The 25,060-nt window shown below is 34.2% G+C and overlaps 1 protein-coding gene across 1 annotated transcript in view; it reads left to right on the top strand.

Moving 5' to 3' along the window:
* Positions 1-25,060, top strand: part of loaf (low-density lipoprotein receptor domain containing lost and found) — a 184,613-nt gene that overhangs the window by 129,771 nt on the left and 29,782 nt on the right. Inside the window, 2 exon segments of the mRNA XM_072531178.1 lie at positions 13,614-13,837; positions 18,354-18,498. Of these exon segments, the coding sequence (XP_072387279.1) occupies positions 13,614-13,837; positions 18,354-18,498 (369 nt within the window).

Here is a 25,060-nt window from a genome sequence, read left to right as displayed (position 1 = left end):
CTAGATACTAGGGCTACCAGGAAATACGGGGAATGTAATGCACTAAAAGAGGAAATGAAAATTTGTATAGAAAGAGAACTAGATGTACAGGTTAGTGTAAGATCCGCCAAGAGATTAGGAAGTAAAGCGTTAACAATAAGATTAATGATAAATCGGAGAAATAATATAATGTAATGAAAATTAAAAGGATATAAAAAGAAAAAAATATACATTAATGATGATATGTTCAAATAAGAAACAGACATACAGGGAAAATTAAGAAGAAAGGCCAAAGTAAAAAGAGACAATAAAAAGAATATAAAAGTATGGTTCAGCTCAACGGTAAAAATTCAATATCTTTTGATCCGAGAGTCCAATCAACAAAAATCAAGAAGAAACGCTGAATTTAAACTTTCACATTACAAACAATCTAAAACATTTAAAACTGTTTTTTTTTTATTACACTAGTATGTTTTTTAAAAGTACTTAACTTGTGCTATAAACTATACTAAAAACTGTGTTCTTGGAGGCATTTCCGGTGCCGTGCGATCATTTAAAATATAAAAGTTTAAATTCTGCGTTTTTAATCATATTTCAAATGCCTCATACTTATTTTTTGCCAAAAAACAAAATTAAATTTTCATGTCATAGGTTTTGAAGACTGGTCTCCAACAATAGAAATTTGACTGAGCTCACGAGAATCGTAAAAAATGGCAAAAATCGGGCGAAGTTTTTATTTATTGAACAGCTTTATAGAAACTGACTTTATTTGCGCAAAATACAAAAATTGCATTGCAATTTTTTACCGTCAGGTTAATATAAATTTTAGTTAACATCAATTTCGAGCGTGGAACTGACATTCAAAATCGCCGGTCGGTTCAAGCGTTGTTTTTAAGAGAACAGCTCATTCTAGGCAAAAAGTGCTAATAAACATTTTTGTTTAAAATTATCTCAGCTATATTTTTTAGTTAAAACATTTTTCCTATGGCGTCCAGATTCTTGGTAAATCGATTTTTTTACGTTTTTACCCTCCTACGAGCGGTGTTTTAGGGGAAAGTACAGGGGTTAAAGCTGTAAACTTTTTGTATATTTTTTGGAGTACCAAAATTAATATTCTTGAGAAAATTTAGCATGTTCATATGATTTTTAGGGGTCAAATCTCTGACGACTGGAATATGTAATAAATATGCACTATTGAAATTAACAAAAAGAGTCTTTAAGTTTATTCATCCTTAAATTAATATCATTTCTTGGTAAAATAATTATCTCTTAATGGCTCTTGAATTCGTGTCTTATAAAAGGCATTAACCCTTCAACTCCCAAATTTCCAGATCTATTCCATTACGACCTTCTTGTGATTCTAATCACATTTCACCTATTGTGGACCCTTTCATTATGAAATCAATAATCGTCGGCACTGAGGACTACCGTCTTGAATATTGTAGCCAATACAGGGTTGCTTTGTAAACTAATTTTATTAAACAGTGAATAGACTTACTAGAATTTCTAGGTTCATTAGATTACATTTAGTGGTTACATTACTAATATTCAGGAGGTAGTCTGGAATTTCCTATTACCGTGATACTTCATATTAAAGTGCTACCTTACCCAGTGAAAACCTATTTCCATTATATGCTCCTTAATAATCATCCAATCTTGATTAAATTCTAGTAGCACATAGAAAATAGCTCAAAATAAACAATCTCCATAATATATATAGGTATAGAATAAATAATTTTCTTAAATATATTTTTTATTACAAAAATTTCAACTAGAAATTGTAACAAATGGGACTTGTTTTGGGACATAAAAATTTAAGTTAAGTTTAAGTTCATCTATATTATTATTGCTTGTTATATTTTCTGGTTCTGTCCAGCTATATGCAGCGAATAAAAATAGGGGAAACGTCGATTTTAAACATATTTTATGGTAGAATATTGACGAATAACCTATGCATTTATTATGTAAACTTTTTAAAGTTTACTGAAATATTCCCCATGATAATCAACTATTTTAGATTTTGAGCAAAATAATAAACTTGCTTTACCAACAAATACTTTTGAAAAACCAGCGTGAACAATGTATTATAAAACATTTACCATTATTCCCTTCTGGTTTGCGTAAACTTTTAACACTTTTGTATTGCCAGGAAATTGTTTCATTTCCCTTAGAATAAATCTACGTTTCGTCGAAAAGAAAACAAGGTCCCTGGTATGCGCACTATTTACGAGGAAACTTGGCTCTTAAAGTAGCAACACTGGTGCGTTCAATTAATGCTCTTTTTTTTTGGAGATTCAATTTGAATAAAATCCTGTGCAATTATGACATTAAGAATTTATACTAGAAAATCTGGATTGAAAGATTGTCAGAAGCATGCTTGAAGTGATCTTCCGAGAAACTGTTATTTCTTCTTGAGGGGTTCGTTGCCGAGCTGGAGAGTCCTGTAGATTCCGCCATCCTGGGCCTACACATAGAATTGCTGATCGAAACGCTCAGTTCTAAGAGGGGAGCAGTGTTACGAAAGAGCTTATTGCGACGTATCCCATATTACGGTTGCCTCTCGAGGCGATGATGTGTATTCGAGAATGTCCCTGATGTATCGACCAAGTAATCGAGGCGTCAATACAAGCGAAAATAGAGGTGGAATATTACAGATTGTTCTAGTACATAGTAACTTGTATATATCAGCAGCATATAAGTTTAGTTAGTTGATAAGATATTATGGTACTGTAAACTAATGAATAAATATATTTACATAAATTAGAACCGCTCGTTTCATTGGTGAAACGCTACAATATGATGACTAGAAACGAATTTATCAAGAATGGTGAATTGTTGTAAAGAATCGTTATTTTATGACACTACCCGTGACAATGCCATCTTCTGGCTCTAGTTCCACAACAATGTCATCTTATTGTGCTAGTTCCGTGATGCTCACTTGAGCATTTTACTGTAGAGAAAAAAAGTAATACCACGTAGTATTAGAGTTTAGTAAGTAATGGAAGTAATGCTTAGAATCTGCAATGAGATCTGGAATACCGGAAAGTGGCCAAATGACTGGGGTCACGTTTATTTTCATTTATAAAAAAGGTTCACCGACAGATTGCAGTAATTACCGTACCGTACATTAAAGTACTAAAAGCATCATCAATAAAATCAGCTCTCTTACCACAAATTCTCCAAGAACAATGCGGATGTGTCCCAGGTAGAGGAACAAGAGAACATATTCTTAATATTCGCCAAATTATCAAAAAATCTCGAGAGTTTAACATATAAACATATTTATGCTTTTTTGACTATTCCAAGGCCTTCGATGTCGTAAAATGGAATAAAATGTGGCATATACTTGAGAAATGGGTACGCCTGAACATCTAATCTATTTACTACAAAAACTATTATGTAAATAATACTGCTAATGTAAGAGTTAATAACGTTATTTCGAAAAACTTCAAATTAAAATCTAAAGTTCCAGAGAGATGCATAATATCCCCTATTATATTCAATATACATATATAGTGAACATATTGTTCACGCCTCTATCTAATTCAAGTTTATTTTATGCATTTTTACAATCCGGCAACATAGTGGCGTAGGGAGATATATTATGCCATATGTGAAGATAAGGGAGTCCCTTAAGGCACCCCAAAGACGACAGACAGCACTCAAGTACGAGACGGGATACGGTGATACAGCATTCAGAGCGAGCGGACATAATACTTAATAAGCGTTTATATATTGTATTGTGTAATTCAAAATAAAATCAGTTTTGTTTTCGCACGGAGTTTGATTATTAACCAGCGGCACAAGCGAAGTGCATATCAAGCAAATCCATGGTCTATTCGAGCCGAATCATCAAATTTTTGTGTTGAAACAGTGTAAATTCACCGAATTCCGAACTCATATTTGTGTCATCATATTAGCGGGCGAAATAGTGCATTCATAGTGGCCCGAGCGCGTTATAGACTGTCGAACGTTGTTCTTAAGACAGTTACATAATTGGACAACTGTGGGTTTAAAATCTGTGAAGACCTGAGGCATATCCTTGGCGCCAGGAGGCTAGGGCTGTTAGAATAAACATACAATATTTTGGTGAGCATTATCCATTTCACATTCCCTTATTTATCAGTCTTTGTACCTTTATTCTGCACATGTGATAATTCTGAGAACGTTAGGGTCGAATATCAAGCGATTTATATTCTGTTTCTGTTTACTGTTTAATTCATTATAAAATTATGGAGAATTTAAAGCGAAAAAGGGGCGGTTTTAAATGCAAACTCACAATATTTTCGAAATTTATATTAGCGTTAAATGATAAAATAACTAAGGGTGAAACGATTTCAGATTTAGAAGTATTACAGGCTATTGAAATGGTAAATAATATAGAACATTTACAGGGCGAATTCGATGAAGTTCAAGGGCAAATAGAAAATACGGTTCAATTTGAATTATTAGAGGATGAATATACGGAGCGCGAAGAATTCTATAACAAATATTATTCACAATTAGCGGTCGCGCGAAAAATCATTCGCGATAATCAACAAGTAGCTTGTATAGAAAGCGATAAAGCAAGTGAGCGCTCTAAGAATTCATATACAGGGCATTGTATTGAGCTTAAACCTATCGAGTTACCAAAATTTGATGGTAATTATAATAATTGGTTAGATTTTGCAGATCTTTTTGAATCTTTAGTTAACAGAAATGAGTACTTAGACAATATAAGGCGTTTTCATTATTTACGAAGTTCATTACAGGGCGGTGCGGCGCAGGTCATACGAACATTAGAGTTTACCGCCGAAAACTATGCAGTTGCGTGGAAATTAATTAGGGAAAGGTACGATAATAAGAGATTATTAATTTCCAATCATATTAATGCCTTATTTAATATAGAGCCAATACATAAAGAGTCATCTAATAGATTGCGGCAATTAGTTGACATTTTTTCGAAGCATTTATACGCGTTAAAGCAGCTAGGGCTACCTACTGATTCGTGGGACATACTCCTTATTCATATTATTTCTTGTAAGTTCGATACATCGACTTTACGCGCATGGGAGAATAGCAAAACACATAATGAAATTCCTAGTTTTGATGATTTTAAAACGTTTTTAAAATCAAGGGCGGACCTCTTAGAATCTCTTGAGGTAAATCAAGCTGAAAAGCAAAATACACGAAATATTTCTCAGGCGGGCGCGTATTCACGGAATACGAAATATTCACATAACATTCGCGGTCTATATTCATCACAGGGAACTTTAAATAAATCGGATAATACACAGTGTTGCCCTATTTGCAAAAGGGAACACAACATTTATCAATGCGGCGAATTTTCAAAACTTTCATCTAGGGACAGGTTTGATAAAGTAAGACAGGTCAATCTTTGCACGAATTGTCTTAAACCTGGACATTTCTATAAGCGGTGTAGACAATCAACATGCAAGAAATGCGCGTCAAAACACCATACGTTATTGCATCCAGATAGGTCAAGCGAACAGAACGCAGCTTTAGTTCATCAACCGGTAGAAAACGCGAGCGATATACGATCTGCAGATAATATACAAGGTAGTTTAAACACTACCAATTTGTCAGTTTCGGCAGTTAGCGCTGCAGATCAAACTATACTGTCCACAGTATTAGTTAATATTTTTGACGGCCAAGGTAAGGCATACATAGTGCGAGCTTTGTTAGATTGCGGTTCACAAAGCTCATTCATAACCGAAAATTTATGCGATAAACTTAGATTAAAAACGACAAGCGCGAACATATCAGTCATGGGCATAAATAATATTGCATCTCCCGTTCGATTCAAATGCGAAATAAATATACAGTCGCGTAGCGATATAACTTTTCATAAAACTTTAAATTGTTTCGTAATACCAGAAATTACGGGGTGCGTGCCGGCATCTGAAATAAACATTAGCGATTTGCAGATACCTAAACATTTAAAATTAGCGGATAATTATTTTCATAAACCACAAAAGGTCGAATTGTTGATAGGAAGTGATCTATTTTGGCAAATACTGGGCACAAACAGAATTAGTTTAGGTAAAAATAAACCATTCATGCAAGAAACAATGTTTGGCTGGATCATAGCAGGGCCGTATATCAGCCAAAACAAAGCATCAGAAAAGCGAATAACTAAGTGTAATTTCACAAACACAATCGAAGTTACAGAACAGCTAAGTAAGTTCTGGGAACTTGAAGAGGTTTTCAATGGAAAACCTGCACTCTCGGGCGAAGAAATTGCATGCGAAAAACATTTCGAAGAAACGGTGAAACGCGACGCGACAGGCAAATTCATAGTATCATTGCCATTCAAAGAACCGATAAGTTCACTCGGTGATTCATTTCGTCAAGCAAAAAATAGATTTTTAAATCTCGAGCGTAAATTGAATAAAGATGCCAATCTTAAAACTCTTTATAGCGAATTCATCCAGGAATATAAAGAGTTAGGACATATGAAAGGTTTATGCAGAATTACGGAAGCGGCAACAGACTTTAGGGTAAATACTACATTTTATTTTATGCCACATCATCCAGTATTAAAGGAAAATTCTTTGACGACACGTTTGCGCGTTGTGTTCGATTGTAGTGCGCCAACTACAAACGGCATTTCATTAAATAGTATTCAAATGGCCGGACCAACCTTACAAAATGATTTACTCTCCATTTTATTGCGTTTTAGAACACACTTATATGTAGTTAGTGCGGATATAGAAAAAATGTACCGTCAGGTATTGGTTGCAGATGATCAAAAATCCTTACAATGTATCTTATGGCGAAATAATCCGGAAGAACCGATTGAAATATTTCAGTTACAGACAGTTACATACGGTATGAAATGCTCTTCTTACTTAGCGATTAAATGTCTAATGACATTGGCAGAGGAGCAAGAAGCTAAAAATCCTAACATTGCTAGCATTATTAAATCCGATTTTTATGTGGACGACCTTTTGACAGGTTTTGATTCAAAACAGAAAGCGCGCGAAGCATGTAAACAACTTTTTGAGGTCCTCAAAGGCGGAGGATTTACATTGCGTAAATTCTATTCAAATGATCCTGAAATATTGAGAGATATACCGGATAATTCAACTACGGGTTCGGTTATTCAATTCGGTGAAAACGAGAAGGCGAAAACTTTGGGATTATTGTACTCACCGCAATCAGATACTATGTTTTATAGCATAAGTTCATCTCTAGGCCATATAATCACAAAGCGAACTTTATTATCGGACATAGCTCAAATTTTTGATCCCTTGGGTCTATTAAGTGCGTGTACCATCATAGCGAAAATTATGTTACAACAACTATGGCTCGAGCGTCTTTCATGGGATGATCCCATACCGGAGCATTTAGCAAATAATTATTTACAGTTTAGGAATAAATTAGGAAGCTTAAACAATTTAAAAATACCTCGGCATGTTATATGTTCTAGTAAGGTCAAACTAGAACTTCATGGATTTTGCGACTCCTCAGAAAAGGCATACGGTGCTTGCATATTCATTAAATCTACCGATTCGTTAGGCAGGTCGTATTCATTCTTATTATGTGCAAAAAGCAAGGTTGCGCCCTTAAAGCCAGTTACCTTGCCGCGTTTAGAGCTCTGTGGAGCAGTAATTTTATCGCGTTTGACCAATAAGGTCAAAAATTCATTAAATGTGCAATTCCATACGTGTTACCTCTGGACAGATTCATCGATAGTACTTAGTTGGTTGAAAACAGCAGCCAATGCATTGAAGACGTTTGTTAGTAACCGCGTAGCAGAGATCCAGGAAACCACTTCGTTTGCGCAGTGGCGTCATGTGCCAGGCAAGGATAATCCTGCAGATCTAGTGTCCAGAGGCGTGGAACCAGATAAAATAATGGAGTGCAACTTATGGTGGCATGGACCGGAGTGGATCGTGCAAGATTCAGATAAATGGCCAAATTTACAAGTTGTCCCTACTGAAACAAGCGAAACAAGGAAAAACATAAAGGTTTTTACGAATAAACTTGATGAAACACAGAATACGGAAGTATTTTCATTTGAGCGCTTCTCTAATATTTTACGTTTAAAAAGAACCGCTGCATATGTGTTCAGATTCATTCGCATGTGTAAAAATAAGGAAAGAACTTCTGAACCCCTTTCTTTGGATGAAATACATTCTGCATTTAATCGTATTCTAAAACTGTGTCAATCACAGTCATTTTCTAATGAAATAAAGCATTTGAACCAAAAGGGATCTTTAGATAAAAACAGCAAACTCATCAATTTATCTCCATTTCTTGATAATCAGGGCATCATGAGAGTAGGCGGGCGTTTAAAGCATTCCGAGTTTACGTATGACAAAAAACATCCCATCATTTTAGCGGCAGATCATATAGTTACGTCGTTAATATTTAATCATTTTCACAAGGATCTTATGCATGCTGGTCCTCAGCTTTTACTTGCAACTATAAGAGAAACTTTCTGGCCGTTATCAGGAAGAAATTTAGCGCGACGTACCGTACACAAATGTGTAAAATGTTTTAGATTAAAATCTAAATCCATTCAGCCAATAATGGGTGACCTACCTGCCCAGCGTCTCGCAGGTGGCCCACCATTTATTGTAACAGGTGTAGATTATGCAGGCCCTTTCTTAATTCGCGATAGAAAGGGTCGAGGTTGTAAACTAATAAAGAGTTACATGTGTCTTTTTATTTGTTTTTGTACGAAGGCCATACATTTAGAATTAGTTACAGAACTGTCTAAGGAATCATTTCTGTTGGCCTTTAAAAGATTTATTGCGCGAAGAGGCAAGCCTCAAAAGATGGTCTCCGACAATGGAACCAATTTTATAGCAGCTAGTTCGGAGTTAAAATTGTTAAGAAAATTTTTAGAGCAGCACACTCCCGCGATAAGAGAATCCTTGCTAAAGGATAATATTTCGTGGTCCTTCATACCTCCCTATTCTCCACATTTTGGCGGACTGTGGGAAAGCGGAGTAAGAACAGTTAAGCATCATTTGCATAGGGTTTTGGGAAACGCGCACTTAACGTTCGAGGAATTTTATTCGTTGCTTGTGCAGATTGAAGCTATAATAAATTCCCGACCGATTCATCCTTTATCCTGTGATCCAAATGATCTCTCCCCATTAACTCCTGCACATTTTCTCATCGGAAGACCACTTATTACCAATCCAGATCCAGATTTGCGTCATGTTCCAGTTAATCGGCTCTCAAAATTCCAGCATATTCAGCAGCTTTCTCAGCATATATGGGAACGATGGAACAAAGAATACATCTCCGAACTACAAAAACGCACGAAATGGACTACTACTAACGGTGAAGTTGCGGAAAACACGTTAGTGCTCATAAAAGAGGACAATTTACCTCCATTAAGGTGGAAGTTAGGTCGCGTGATCGAACTTTTACGCGGCAGTGATGGTGTAGCCAGAGTTTTTAGGATAAAGACAGACAATGGTATCATAACTCGTTCTTTTTCCAAGGTGTGTCCGCTACCCGTTTCGGACTAAGTGTAGTTTAAACATTTGAACATTTAGCATTAGCAGACGATTTTGTTGGCAGTGTTTGCCAAGGCGGGGGCCATGTTCACGCCTCTATCTAATTCAAGTTTATTTTATGCATTTTTACAATCCGGCAACATAGTGGCGTAGGGAGATATATTATGCCATATGTGAAGATAAGGGAGTCCCTTAAGGCACCCCAAAGACGACAGACAGCACTCAAGTACGAGACGGGATACGGTGATACAGCATTCAGAGCGAGCGGACATAATACTTAATAAGCGTTTATATATTGTATTGTGTAATTCAAAATAAAATCAGTTTTGTTTTCGCACGGAGTTTGATTATTAACCAGCGGCACAAGCGAAGTGCATATCAAGCAAATCCACATATTATGCGTCAAGTTTTTGAGGAATGACAAGGTGGAGCAACGATAGGCACGGTGAGTACCTACGGAATATGGTTGGAAAATAAATTTGCAGAAAACCAAAGTGATGATCATCGATAGAATCAGAAACAACCAGAAAGAAATAAGAATCATGGCAGGTTACGTAGTGGTCAGGCAATTTAATTACTTAGGCTCCGTTATTACTAATAGTGGAGGATGCGAAGACGTGATCCGTCGACGCATCACAATGGCAGATCGGCAACAGCTAAACTCAATACAAAATTACACCTGGTTCGAGCATTGATATTAACTATCGCCAACTATGCTTCAGAAACTTGGACAATAAAAAAACCGATTTAAAGCGTATAATGACATTTGAAATGCGGGTCTACCGTAGAATGTTGCGCATATCATGGACCGCCCATCGCACAAAAACTAGACTCATTACAACTATCAACCAAAATATACTGAGATATTTTGGACATACCTAGAAGAAGAGAAGGCATGAAGCGAATGATAGTTTAAGGTAACGTAGCGGGTAAAAGATCCAGAGGAGGCTCTCCAGTACGATGGTCGGACCAAATAAAGGAGATGACTGGTTACTCATTCTCCGAAGCAAAAAAACACGCACAGGAGAGAGATAATTGGACAGAAATAGTCAAACAAATTACATGACGCCACTACGTTCTTACGAAGGAGAAAAGATTGAGGAGTATTAGAGTTTAGAAGCTTCGCTTCTCTAATGAAATTAGACTACTACAGAAAAAAACTCTCTTCATTTAGTCTAGTTCCATAGTACAGTAATAAAATTATAACAACCCATAAATATGCAATTTATAAGCTTCCCTAGAACAATAATATGCTACTGATATTTTTGTTGCTTTATCTAAACAAAACACGAAGCATGACACTGTTTCCTATTCACAAAGTCATTTTTTGTAAAATAGAATATGGTAATATCATATATATGGATTTTCATGTTGGAATTGAAAAAGATAGTTTATGCAACTCGTATCCATATTTCACAAAACTTTTCTTTCAAACTTAATAATACGTTCGTCCATGAATCTTGCCGGCAAAAGTTTTCAGTGCAATACTGTTATTCTAATTTTTGTGACAAGAAACTTCCTCTATTTGTCGGAAAGTTTTCTGCTCATTCACCATATTTTCCAATGTTTGTCTCTTCTACAGTGTCGTAGTTTATACCGATTTAATACATTATTTTAAGGTATATAGTTTGTTCTCGTATTGTATATGGTTGTCATTTTAAATTATTCTGGTTTGCATTGCATTTGCAACGAATGCATTATTTAAAAGTATTTATTCTTTAAATTATATACTGAAGATTTCCGAAGTGGAAATCGAAACATCAAACACTAGTCAGTTAAAAATATGATTTTCATTACAACCAATAATTGAAGACATTAGTGAATAAAGGTCATATGTGGTAATGAACATTTTAGTGTCTTTTGTTCCAAGTTAATTATTTATTTTATAAATTTGCAATATTACACTTTTTTAAACAGGTATCTGAAGGTACTTTTTTACACTTTAAATTGAATTTAAAAAATGTTACGTTAAGCCAATTATTTCAAATTTTGTGGACATATTACCATTATCCACATAGCAAAACTAATTTAAAAATGTTAGGGTTAAGTTGATACAAAATGTTAAGAATCAAAAATGAGCATTTATTAAAAAAAAAATTACAATACAAGATGTAAAATTTATGAAAGGCCTCATGTCACTTTATTTCAAATTTTCATTTAACTCAAAAAATGATAACCTATATGTTCGCATATCGTTTGCTTATGAAAAGCCTTATGTCTTGTTATTCCTTTACTAAACATTTTTGTTTAAAATTATTGCTTATTTATGAAAGACCTCATGTCATTGACAAGTAGCTTTTCATAAATAAAAGCACTATTGGGAACATGGCGCGGTCAGCTGACTGTTGACAGATGTTTACTGCTAGGAGATTAATTAACTTCTTGTTGTTTTACGTTATAATCAACTGTTAAATTTTTTGTTTTCATCCTTTATTTATTGTAATCTGTTTCTACAATAAAAACAATAATCAATAAATTTATCACGTAATTAACACAGGGGAGACCTGTCCAGTGACAAAAATCCTTTAAGATAAATTTCTAATATATATAAATATTTTAATGATAAAGAACACTTTACAAAGACATTTACTAACATATTAAAAAAATAGCAATAGTTAAATATGTATGTACAAAACATATTTTTGTTAGAAAGTTTTTAAGAAAAGTTGTTTTGTTTAGAATCGTGTATTTTTTGAAACTATTTTGTTTATGGTTTCTTCGTAGCAGTCTGATTCATCCCAATATCGCGTAACTGAAAGGATGAATTCATCACTGGACGACTTATATCCGTATGGTTTGCTTCCTGACTCAGTATTTACCAAAAAATGTAAAACTATATGTAACACACTTAAAATAAATTTACTACTAAGGAATAATAAACCTTTTCAGCCAGGCTTACGTATGGTATCCATAATATGTTTTTTTTTTATTTTATACCAAATATCTCAAAAGCACAAAACCAAATTTTTTGCTTATTAAAAGCTATTGAAGAATTTAGAGCAGAGTATGGGTCACTTGAGACAGACAGTGTGACGTTACTGTCGGTAATCCTTGAATCTGCATTACTGGCCGAACATGAACCTTAGTTAAGACCGGAAACCATTTGTCAACTGTCAGTTTTTTTCCTAATCTAATGTCAACTGTCAATTCTATTTCGTCCGTCAACTGTCAATTCTGCTTTGTTTGTCAACTGCCAATTCTTCTTATTTTCCGTAGTTAATGTTAGAACGAAGTTACTGACCAATGGGAACAAAGTCCCGTCCACAACAAAGTCCCGTCCACCGACGTGAGGTATATTTATATGACACAAGCATGACAGACGTATTTTGCTGTTACACGATTTGAGACTGTGACACGTGCGGAAACCGTAACGAGCTGCATACTATATTTTATCTGAATACGATATGTGAATGTCTGTACAATGCTTTTTATTGGATAGCTCGTCAACTTTACGGGTATTTAAATCAGACGAACATCTAGGAGAAAATATAACCAAAACCAACAATATTATAAGTAGGTGATAAAACTGCATATAAGTAGGTGATAAAAACTGCACTAAAAAGCATTAACTGGTACTTTGCATAAAACAGGAAGTATTAAACATACTTATATGAACCTTTTTATAATAATGTAATATTTCCTTGTTTAACAGTATTTTCTTCTTTCTGTTAAAGATATAGTCTATAAATTCTCTTTCTTCTACTCTCCATAATTGTTTGTAGCTTTTTGATTTAAAAACTGTAAAAATGTTTGCACAAAATAAATTACACAGTGATACTGATTTCCATAATATAACCTATAAAGTAAAGCGTCAGAAAACAAACTGCTGAGCGACTAATCATATGAGCGATAAAGGTAATATGTCCACAATTTTGGACATAATACCTTTATACACAAGAATTCAAAAATCTAGTGTGACATATTTTTTTCATATCTTCCTGTTGTTTTTAATTAGCTAAAAATAGGTAATTTTAATATTTTAAAAGGTTAAACAGCATATTAGAAGAACAAAAAACCAAAAAAAAAACAATTTTCCCAAGAAAAGTGACATATGACTTTTATCCGCTTATATCTTCAATTGTAGCTTAATCCCAATTATCTCACACTTGCAAATAGAAATGAAGTATTTACTAATTAAAAAACATTTTGTTTCAGATTCAATGCAATCGTTGTGTAAAAACCACTTTCTTCAAAACCTTTACAGGAAGATCGATGGTGCACTACTTTGGTCGCAAAATGAGAGAAATTTGGACTGCATCATAACATTTCAAACTCATTCCATTCTTCAAAGATTTATGCTTCGCTTCGATTTTCTTCAGTTAGATTGCAATGATCATTTATATATTTACGACGGTGCTCACGCTGTAGGAACGTATAAGGTAATTATTTTATTATTAATATTTTTGATAAGTTAAGTTTGTGATATTTTAATAGCAAAGGAATAAATATTGTTGTTATCTTTGATTGATTTATTCTTTGTCATAAGCAGGCTTGCTATTTTAGGGTTTCACTATTTAAAAATGTTATTTTATATAAACCATTGATTAGTCCTACTGGGAAATTTTGAAGCGTAGTCAAGTTGATAACAAAATATCATATAATTTTGTATTGCGTCTTCATTTTAAATTCTTGCTATCTTTTTTAAAATAAAATATAAGATAAAATATGGACTGTATTCGCGGGATAACTTTTTAATGCAATATGTTTATAACACGTGATTCTCGCAGACTGGCTTAAGTCCAACGGCGGCCGGCCAGGTGAAGTAGGTGAAGGTGAGGTTCACCAAAAAAATATAATTAAATTGAGACAAATAAATAAAAAATGAAAACAACATTATTATATCTAAATTCTGAAATCAATTATTTATTCTCTTTTAATTAATCTAAAAATTAAAAAAGACAACTAGTTTTATTAGTGGTACGTACTTGACGGTCAAGTCCTGACCTGTGTCACTAGCATTGTATAATAGGATTCAGGAAGAGGTGAATATAATTTTTGAAATGCGAAATCCATCTGCATCAGCGTTCACGGTTGCCATGGCAACGTGACGTCAGCCTATCCTTAGTGATAGCTGAGAAAACTGGTGCGTGCAGTTCCGCTTAAAAATATATTATTCGTCTTCACCCACTGTTGGATGTGTATTTGGTATTCCTATTTTTCGGAAATTTCTCTAAGCGACAATATTTTGAAATTTAGTCCATTATATAGATATTTTTATTGAGTATAGTGTATAGTATATATTTATTAGTTTAGTTTAGTCCCGGTATTAATTTTATTTGTTTAGTGCACTTTATTAATACATTTCTCTGTGATTTGTTTCGGATTTCGGATATAAAGTGTTCTCGTGGATTTCGTTTGAACAAAAATAATTTTAGAGAGACTTGAAGAAATGAATCCAATAAATGACTTCTTCTTTTTCTTCTTCCTATGCCGTCTCCATTAACGGAGGTTGGCGACCATATTTCTAAAAATTTTTCTGTCTTTTGCAACGTGGAATAAATCTTCTACAGTCATGTTTGTCCAGTCTCAAATATTTCGCAGCCATGATTTTCTCTTTCTACCTATTCCCTTTTTGCCATCGACTTTACCCTGCATGATGACCTGCAGAAGATTATATTAAATGGTGGCTAAATTAATGACTTGGTGTGTAATATATTAGAGACTCCATTTAGGTATTGGAAAAATGAAGATAAAAGGGATGTTCTTTTACATTGTTGACCAACCAGTATTTTAAACATCTGCGTCTGACCCAGAGTGGTCGGCTGCAATCAGCATCTGACTTAGAGTGGGCGGCTGAATCGAAACTCACCAACCCGTCTTAGCAGGCGTGGTGTTTTAATCGCCAAAAAACCCTCAATGAAATGTCGAGGTTCAGAACTAAAGTACCCCAGGCAAGCAGAACGATTCGTATCTATTATAAGTGCCCTAAAAAGCTCTTTTCAAGTTATTAGGGCCATAAATTCTAAACATTTTTTTTAACGAATTTTTTATGAGATTTGGGCGTGAAGTAGGTACCAAAACTCCTTTTGGCTCCGGCAAGCTTTCCTCATCTTCACCACTTTTTTAGGCCACGAGCCGCCGCTGCTTAAGTCCATCTTTGTTTCAATACATAAAGAACAGTATGTTAGAAAATGCTCAGAATATCGATTAATAAGCCTAATGAGCTTCACTCTTAAGATTTTTCTAAGAATACTCGACAACAGAATTATACTCAAATGCGAAGATCTCGAAGATACCAATATGGTTTTAGAAATGCTATGGGAACTAGGTAGGCTTTTTTTGCGCTAAATAACCTGTTACAAAAATACCGTGATGTACTTGCATGCTTCATTGACTTCAAAAAGGCATTCGACAAAGTACGACATGTAAAATTAATGCAGATGCTAAAAAATATAGGAATAGATGACAAAGATATTAGTGTCATTAAAAATTTGTACTGGAATTAAACTGCTATCGTAGAAATTGGAGACAATTACACCGACGAAATCTCTATACAACGAGGAGTCAGACAAGGTTGCGTTTTGTCCTAATCATTGTTCAATGTTTACTGGGACCAGCTATTTAAAAAGGCACTTGAGGGATAGCCATATGGAATCAAAATCAACGAGGAACTATTTAATGTAATTAGAAACGCGGACAATACAGTATTCTGTCATAAAATATTGAAGTTCTACAAATTCTGCTTGATCGTATTCACAAAGTAGGAGAGATAATGGACATTAAAATAAACTCAAACTAAACTAAATTTTTAGTGTTTAGTGGTAACCCATTTGTAGATGCAGAGCTTCAATTAAAGAGGCAAAACTGAAACTGTTATAATGAAACAACTAGATCCAGACATAGAAATAAAACGAAGAATAGCAATGACTCAAACCACTTTTATAAAAATAAAGTCATTTCTTTACAATAATCATCTCAGGACGAAAATATTGAGTGTCTAACTAAATTATATAATAAAATACGACGGTCAAATGGTTAAATGGAAGAATGGCTAAATCTTGCGATGAATACCGAATAATTAGCCTCATGGGCCACACTTTAAAAATACTACTCAAAGTTATTCAACAGCGTATATATAAAAAATGTGAACAACAATTAGATAAAGCACAGTTTGGATTTAGAGGTGGAATGGAAACAAAAGAGTCATTGTGCGCAATGAAGGTATTATTACAAAAATGCAGGGAATATAATAAAAACGTATTCATATGTTATATAGATTTTCAAAAAGCGTTTAACAGAGTTCAACGTAGTAAACTCATACATGCCTTGACACACATTCATCTAGATCCCAAAGATTTAATCAAAAATCTATACTACAATCAAACAGCAGTCGTAAGAGTGGAAGGTAGTAAGACAAACCAAGTATAAATTCAACGAGGAGTCAGACAGGATGTGTGCTGTCGCCATAATTATTTAATGTGTACTCCCAACTAATATTTTAGGAGACACTATGGGAAAAAGTGTCAGACAGGGATGTGTTATGTCACCGATGTTGTTTAATGCCTACACTGAACCAGTTTTTGAAATAGCGTTAAATAATCGCCGCGAAGGTGTTAAGATCGGTGGTGAAAGTATTAACAACATCAGATACGCCGATGACGCCACAATAATGGCAGAGAGTCTAGAAGATCTTCAAACCCTGTTGAATGCTGTGAACAACGAATGCACTGACAAGGGCTTAACAATCAACGCAAAAAAAAACAAAATGGATGGTGGTCGGAAAAATTAATATCGAAGACTCAGTACTAAGATTAGATAACAAAATCCTGGAAAGGGTGAAACACTTTAGATATCTGGGTAGCTGGATTGACTGCAGGGTTGAAAGTGGCGAGGAAATTTCGACCAGATAGAACTCGCACGGAAAAACTTTATTAACTGGCGTTCTGTATTATGCAGTAGAAGTCTGTCGTTGACCACACGTCTAAGAGTATTGAAGTGCTACGTCTGGTCCACTTTGTTCTATGGATGTGAAACCTGGACAACAAAAATAAAAAATCTTAACAAATTAAAAGCTTTTGAGTTATGGTGTTACCGTCGCATGCTCAGAATCCCGTGGACAGCACACATATCTAACGAACGCGTGCTAGAGACCGTGCACAAAGAGCGAGAATTGATGAACATCATCAAAATTAGAAAGGTCCAATACTTCGGTCATATAATGAGAGGACCTAAATATCGCTTACTCCGGTTAATCATTCAGGTCAAAATCGAAGGAAAACGTTGGGTCGGAAGAAAACAACTGTCCTGGCTGCGTAACATTAGACAATGGACAGGTCGAACGGTCGAGGAACTGTTTCATCTAGCTGCCGACCGAGAATCATTTCATCAGCTTATCAATATGACGAATTGGAGGGAGCATCATTAATAACATAAGATTTGCAGACGATACCGCAATCATGGCAGAAAATATAAAAGATTTACAAATTGTTATAGAAATCATTAATGGAGAAACAAAAAGATGGGACTAAGAATAAATATCGATAAAACCAAATACATGGTGATATTGAAAAGCCCTGTTTTAAATATACATCTGACATTGGAGGGTAAACCTTTAGAGCGGGTCAACAAGTATAAATACCTCTGAGCAATTATAAACTCACAGTTAGATCAAGATGAGGAGATAAAGGTCAGAATTGAAATAGCTCGAAAAGTATTTATAAAATACAAGTCAATGTTCACAAATAAGCAATTGAGTATGTAAGTGTAAGATTATTGGGTTTTATTCTTTTAAAAAAATCTTTTCACAATCTTCACAGAAGTAGTCTTCACATACTATCTTAGTAGTACTCTTCACAAAAAATTATCAATCTTTGCTGGGTGTAAAACTCAATTAACTTTGTTCTACATTTTATTTAATTTTTGCATTTCAAACATGACCAGTTTTGTTTATTTCAGTTCGACTTGTCGTGTAAGAATACGAAACAAAACCTTGGGGCCATGTTTACACGTACTAACTACGTAACGCTGAAGTACGCTACCGATGCTTGGGGAACCGACTCCAATGGATTTAAATTGGTCATCACAGCTGTAAAAGATCCCAGTAAGTATTCTTATATATGAATGTATACAGTAATATTTTTTGCGATTAGAAATAGTATATTTCTGCATTACTAACACGCACCTGTAATGCTAAAAAATATTTACCTGCCTCTCACATCATCTTTCCTTTATGTAAATTATTCCTAAAGTTCTAAAATTTAATAAATATATATATATATATATATATATATATATACAGGGTGAGTCATAAGGAACTTTACATACTTCTACCATATGTAGAGTCCCTCAGGGAGCATATCATGTGGCCACTAAAAAATGTCAACTCCTCTTCTTTATTAATTAACAGGGTGATTTGTGTAATTGACCATTTATTTCATTTTACTGTAGTGTTTATACGGCTCATTTGATTTTTTTAATTTTTGCATGATACAGTACACTATTATCAAGCATTCGACTGGTATTAGCTAAACTAAAAAATTCCAGGACTGGCTTTGGAAAAATTAATTTAGGGATTCGTATTAAATATTACACCCTGTATATATTTTTTTTAAAATGCAATAAGTGATTTTCAAACTACATAAATAGCCAATGAAAACGACATATGCGCCAATGTTATCGCACTTTTATTAAATTTTTAGTGAACGATCAAATCTTACCAAAAATAGAACAACCATAATGAAGTTTCAAATTATAAGGTATTAATTTAAACAAATGTTATAAATTTCAAACATTTTAATTAAAATGAGTTCCTACAACATAATCTAATACGTAGAAAATTAACATCTTTACTGTCACTTTGTATTATCTCTACGATAGAATCAATTGTTTTTCAATTTTAAATTTTTACTCATGGATCGTATTGGGGCATTATTTTCGATAAATAATAAACTAAATTGATTAAAGAGTCAAACCTCTTGTATGTGTTAGTTTTTGTTGATTGTAAATGATTAAAATTTTATATCAAATAATAATACATTGCATCATCTGTACTAAATAAAAATAAATCTAAAAAAGTTTAAAATGAAGGTTGGCGTTGACCGTTTGACGTTTTTGATATTTTATACCCATTGTCATTATTGTCATTATCAATTGTTATTTATGTGTACAAGAATACATATTTCTTCTGTCATATCTACGTTAAGTACATTGTGTTAGTTTTGGTAGAGCTTTTGTTACTTTTGTTCAAAATGCCACATCAGTTTTCGACCACAGAATATGCAGACATAATATTTGTTTATGGATTCTGTAATGGGAGTGGTAGGGCTGCTAGTAGAGAATATCGCAGGAGATTTCCTAATCGTCGAACTCCCAGTCATCCAACATTTGGGTCAGTTTTTAATTATTTGCTAGAAAATGGCACTTTTCCTAGTGGAACAACAGAGCGACATGTAGATGAAGCGCAGGAAGATGACATTATGGACGCCGTTACTATGAACCCTACAATAAGCACTAGACAAGTAAGTCGAGAACTCAATGTTACTCAATAAAAAGTAAGTAGAGTCTTACAAAAAAAATAATCTATACCCATATCACATTCAAATGGTTCAGCGACTACATGCTGGAGATGAGATCGATAGGTTGGAACAGAGACGGGATAAATAATTCACGAAATTCACATGTGTGGGCAGAAGAAAATCCTCATGCTATTCGAGAACGTCGTTCTCAGTTAAGGTTTTCGGTTAACGTGTGGATTGGTGTCATAAATAACCAATTAGTAGGTCCTCACTTTTTTGATGGTCCTTTAACAGGGCAGGTCTATTTGAACTTTCTACAAAATATTTTGCCGAATTTGCTTGCCAACGCGAACGTTGCTATCCGAGGGATGTATTTTCAGCATCATGGGGCACCCCCACACTTTTTACTGGCAGTGAGACAACATCTCAATTATGTTTATGGCAACAGGTGGATAGGACGTGCAGGTCCTATTTCGTGGCCTTCAAGATCCCCTGATTTCAATCCCGTTGATTACCATATTTGGGGACGATTGAAGCAACTAGTTTACGCAGTGAATATTAATAACCGACAACAATTAATTAATAGAATTATACATTGTTGTAATACTATTAGAAACGATCCCCAGAGTATCCGTAATTCAATACGTCAATTAACAATTCGGCAACAAAAATGTGTACAGGCTGCAGGGTTCCATTGCGAAAATCTATTTTAAATTATTTTTATTTTGTTACCATTATTGTATCTTTTCCAGTTCTAATTTATGGGTTTATCATAACTATGTACATATTTTTAGTTTTTTTTTAATTGTTGTTCTATTTTTGGTAAGATCAACGTCTAAAAAGACAGACCTTTCTCATATAATGAGCTACAGCTCAACAACAACAGCAACCACAAGAACCAAAGCTCAACTCGCTGAAGGTGCAGTGCTGGAACATCAGCTGGCGGGACGACCGAAGCAGCGAGTGAAATGTACTCTATCCATAAATGAAATTTTGCGCTTTTATTATAAGGTGACAAACTTCTCGATCAAGAAACGATCGGCTATCGACAAAATCTGTATGCCAAATTTTGCAGAGAGTACCCATAAATGCAAGTATCTGAACAATGAGTATCATACAACAACCCAGATCAATACCGGGTAATTATTAGAAATAATCTCATTCTAGAGACTAGACGCAATAATATCAGAAGCAAAGTGGAACGGGAGATTTTTTTATCAAGATGTAGTTGGAAATCAAGCCCCTTATAAAATACAAGAGCAGGTTCCTGAGGTTGTTATACAAGAAACTCAACCTGATAATACACAGCGGGACGACAACGAGTTGAGCGATAGCCTGGTTAACGAAATGGTACACGCCATACAAAAGTTTAATGGAAGAAACCGTTTTAGCAGACCACCGCTACCAAGAGTAAAACTCTTGTAAGAAACTAGATGCGCTGTTACAAATTGTAAACACTGAAGTCCTACCCAATTATGTTGTAGAAGACCATACATTAGAGAATATATACGCTGATTTACTGTGCAGCAACAGCAATTGCTAATATTATGGACATTAAGATTAGAACACGACGGGGCATTAATCAGAAGAGCTAAAGAAATAATGATAACTACGGCAAGACACTCACAATATGATCCAGAATGAATACAACACAGCACAATAGTACCTAGACACATTAAAACAAAAACTCTCCATTTATTCGGGCTGACTAAGGATATACAAAATTAGTAACAAACGAAAACCTGACAGTTTCAGAAATGCCGAGAAGGTTATCTGTTAAAAAATCAATTCTACTGCAGAAAGTGCTAGTAAGTCGTATCCAGGCCAAGAATAAATTCATGAGTTTTGTGGAAATCAACTTTCCACACCAGCTGCTCTCAACACCAATGCTTGTATATATCGAAGATATGACGCACAACTGCAAACACTACGTTACTGCTCTCTACAAACCATTCACTACTAAAAAAGTTTCAAATACTATCAAAGATAACTTTAAATATCCTGGACCAGATGGCGTTCAAAACTTCTGGCTTAAGAAGTTCTAGAGTATTCATGAGTGCATATCAGCAGTATTTATAACAATATTTCTAATCCGTACGAAATACCATCTTTCCTAACCTAGGGAACAACTTATTTAATACCAAGGGATCAAAATAACAACAAAGATCCAACCAAGTATCGCCCAATTACTTGTCTTCTAACTCTGTATAAATTGGTCTATTGCTGTGTAGCCCGGCGTACCTACCTACACTGTGCTCTAAACTATATCATAGAACCTCAACAGAAAGGGGCGCTAAGGGTTCCAAGAATTGCAAAGAAAAACTTATCATCAACTCTGTTATTTCTAACCAAGCATATACCAAAAAAAATCTGTTTATTGCTTTCATCGACTACAAGAAAGCGTTTTATTCAGTGCCGCATGAATGGCTACTACTACTACTAGTATCGGTTTACAGCGTTCTCCGACGCCTTTTGACTCCTAACCGACATTCTTCTCTATTCAGCCATAGGCCTGGAGGGATTTCTCTTTCCTCTAGTTCTTTTTCAATTCCCTCTCTCCAGCTTTTTCTCGGCCTTCCTCTTTTCCTTTTCCCTTGTGGTGTCCACGTCAAAATCTGTTTTGGAATCCTGTCATCTGGCATTCTCTGTACATGGCCGTACCATATTAACTGTTTTGTTTTTATGTCATCAACTATTGTATGCTTTACTCCCATCATTTCACGTATTCTCTCATTTGGTATCCGATCTTTTCTTGATTTTCCTGCTGCTTTTATCCAGAAGTCCATTTCTGTTGCTAGTAACAGTTTCTCTGTTCTTTGTTTCATTTGCCAAACTTCGCTGCCATATGTGATTACACTTTTAAGTATGGTGTTGTATATGAGTTGTTTGTTCGCTTTAGATATTGTTTGGTCCCACAGAATTCCGTTCATCATGGATATGGCTTTTCTACCCTGTATGTTTCTGTCTTTTATAGAGTGTTCCATCTTGAGTTATCTTCATACCCAATGGCTTATAGATATATTAAAAATATATAAAGTCGATAATTAAGCAATTCTTACTTTAACGAAAAAAGAAATCATGACATCTTAACTACTTTTTTCCATTTCCTCTAGTTTTCGGTATACCCTACAGAAAATACTAATTTCGTATATCCTGTACAATAGAACAAATCTTAACAAGCTTATTTATTTGTTTTCTAATTAATAAAAATGGTCCATCTAAAAACCGCACAGGTACACAATTAGTGTAAGAGTTAAAGGTGAAGGAAATAACGAAAATAAATTATCTAGAAAATTTGTTAAGAAATGTAGCTTGCAATTTGTCTCAGGAAATGAACATTTTCCCAATGGAATTGAATAACACAATTATGATTTTTCTCGAGTTGCGTGTTCAATTTAAAACTACAAATTCTACTTTTATTGCCTAGCGATAAATGGTCTCTAAAAGTAAGGTCATTAACAAAAGTCTCTATTTATATTTAGTTCATGATTCTGTTTTTTATTCAAACTATGTCCATTTAAATTTAAACATAAAAGTTTACTACATTGCTAAATTAAAGTCTACCTAATCAAGTATTTAAAATGTTTTTTTTTGTTAATTTGACAATATTCTAAACAGTGGTGGAATATGTCCTTTACATATCCCCATGTCTCTCTAGAAATTTATAAGGATTCACTAATAATTCTTTGCCTTAGCTCTGCAACACTTACTGGTTTAGTTTTATTGATTCTACTTTTAAAGTATCTCTGTTAAAAATAATCTTTATAGGATTTATATCGGGTTAACGAGAAGGCCATTAAATACTACCTAATCTACCAATCCATTGTCTGGAAAATGTCTGATCTAAATAACGATGAACATGTACACAAAATGAACTGAAGCTTCGTCTTGCTGAAACCCTATTTCATGAAAATTAACTCAAAACTTCTTTTAAAATACTTATTGCTCTTTAAATTTTCTTGTATAAAAAATGACCCAATTTACTGAGTACCTATCCTTTACACATGACCAAACGTTTAGTTTTTGTGGTCTTGGAGTAGGTACGTTTTTCACGTATCCAGCGTAGATTTACCTTACTCCAATACCTTAAATATGGGCGATTTACGTTATCTCTCTTAAATGGCACTACAATAGAAATTAAGCCTTGGTCTTCTATAAACTATGCCTTCAACCTTGCCCATCCTTCGCTGATCTTATCCAGGTTCTCACGTCTAGCAAATTTTGCGCTTCCGATGACACTTCATCCTCTAACCTTTTCCGTGGCCTACTTTTTGGTCTTGCGCTCTGCATTTTACTAGATAGGGCTCTTTTTGACAATCTTTCTTTTCTTTAAACGCCTCTCTAACTTTTACAACGAGAAATATCCGTTTGATACTGAGATTAGTCGAATCTCTCTTTTCTCCTAAGCCTTTTCTTCTCTCCACTCTCCCTTGCATGATGACGTGTATAAGGGAGTAATATATTAAATAAATAATATTCATCAGTATTTAAAAATGACAATAGGTATACATAACTTACTTACCCATATGTTTAATTTACCATGATAATAATATTAATACAAATTTAATTAAAATGAAATATTCATAAGTATTTAAAAATGACAATATACGTAACTTACTTACGCATATGTTTAATTTACCATGATAACAATATTAATAAAAAAAATATTGTTTGGTGATACAACTGTCAATTTATCTGACATTGATAAATACAATATTTAATTGTTGTTTGTTGTGTATATAAGTACACATTTGAACTTTCTTGAGATATTTACAAGTTTTAATTTATAATTTAACATGCCTAACGAGGCTTGTTACTCCCGTGCAAATTTCCAAAGTCGAACGCGCGTCTAGAAGTATAACTTCAAAAACCAACAACACGGATTATGTTGTTAATTTTCATTTTATTTAAAAATTTAGCATTTTTGCGTATATTACATATATTTAATAAAATTAACGTGGAGTTTTTAAATATTTCAAAAATAAAAAAGGAAATTCATATTGGGATTCGAACTCACATACACCAGCGTATGAACCAAACACGTAAAATATTTGACAATTGGACATGACTCAAAGGTATTTCAAAATTGACAGTTCTCGGTCATACAGTGATTTATTGAGATTATTATTTTGAAATGCAAAAGTCTAA

Source organism: Diabrotica undecimpunctata, chromosome 5 (assembly GCF_040954645.1).
Source record: "Diabrotica undecimpunctata isolate CICGRU chromosome 5, icDiaUnde3, whole genome shotgun sequence".
In the NCBI taxonomy this organism is placed as follows: domain Eukaryota; kingdom Metazoa; phylum Arthropoda; class Insecta; order Coleoptera; family Chrysomelidae; genus Diabrotica; species Diabrotica undecimpunctata.
The sequence above is the reverse complement of the archived record's forward strand: the minus strand, read 5'-3'. Positions and strand labels throughout refer to the sequence as shown.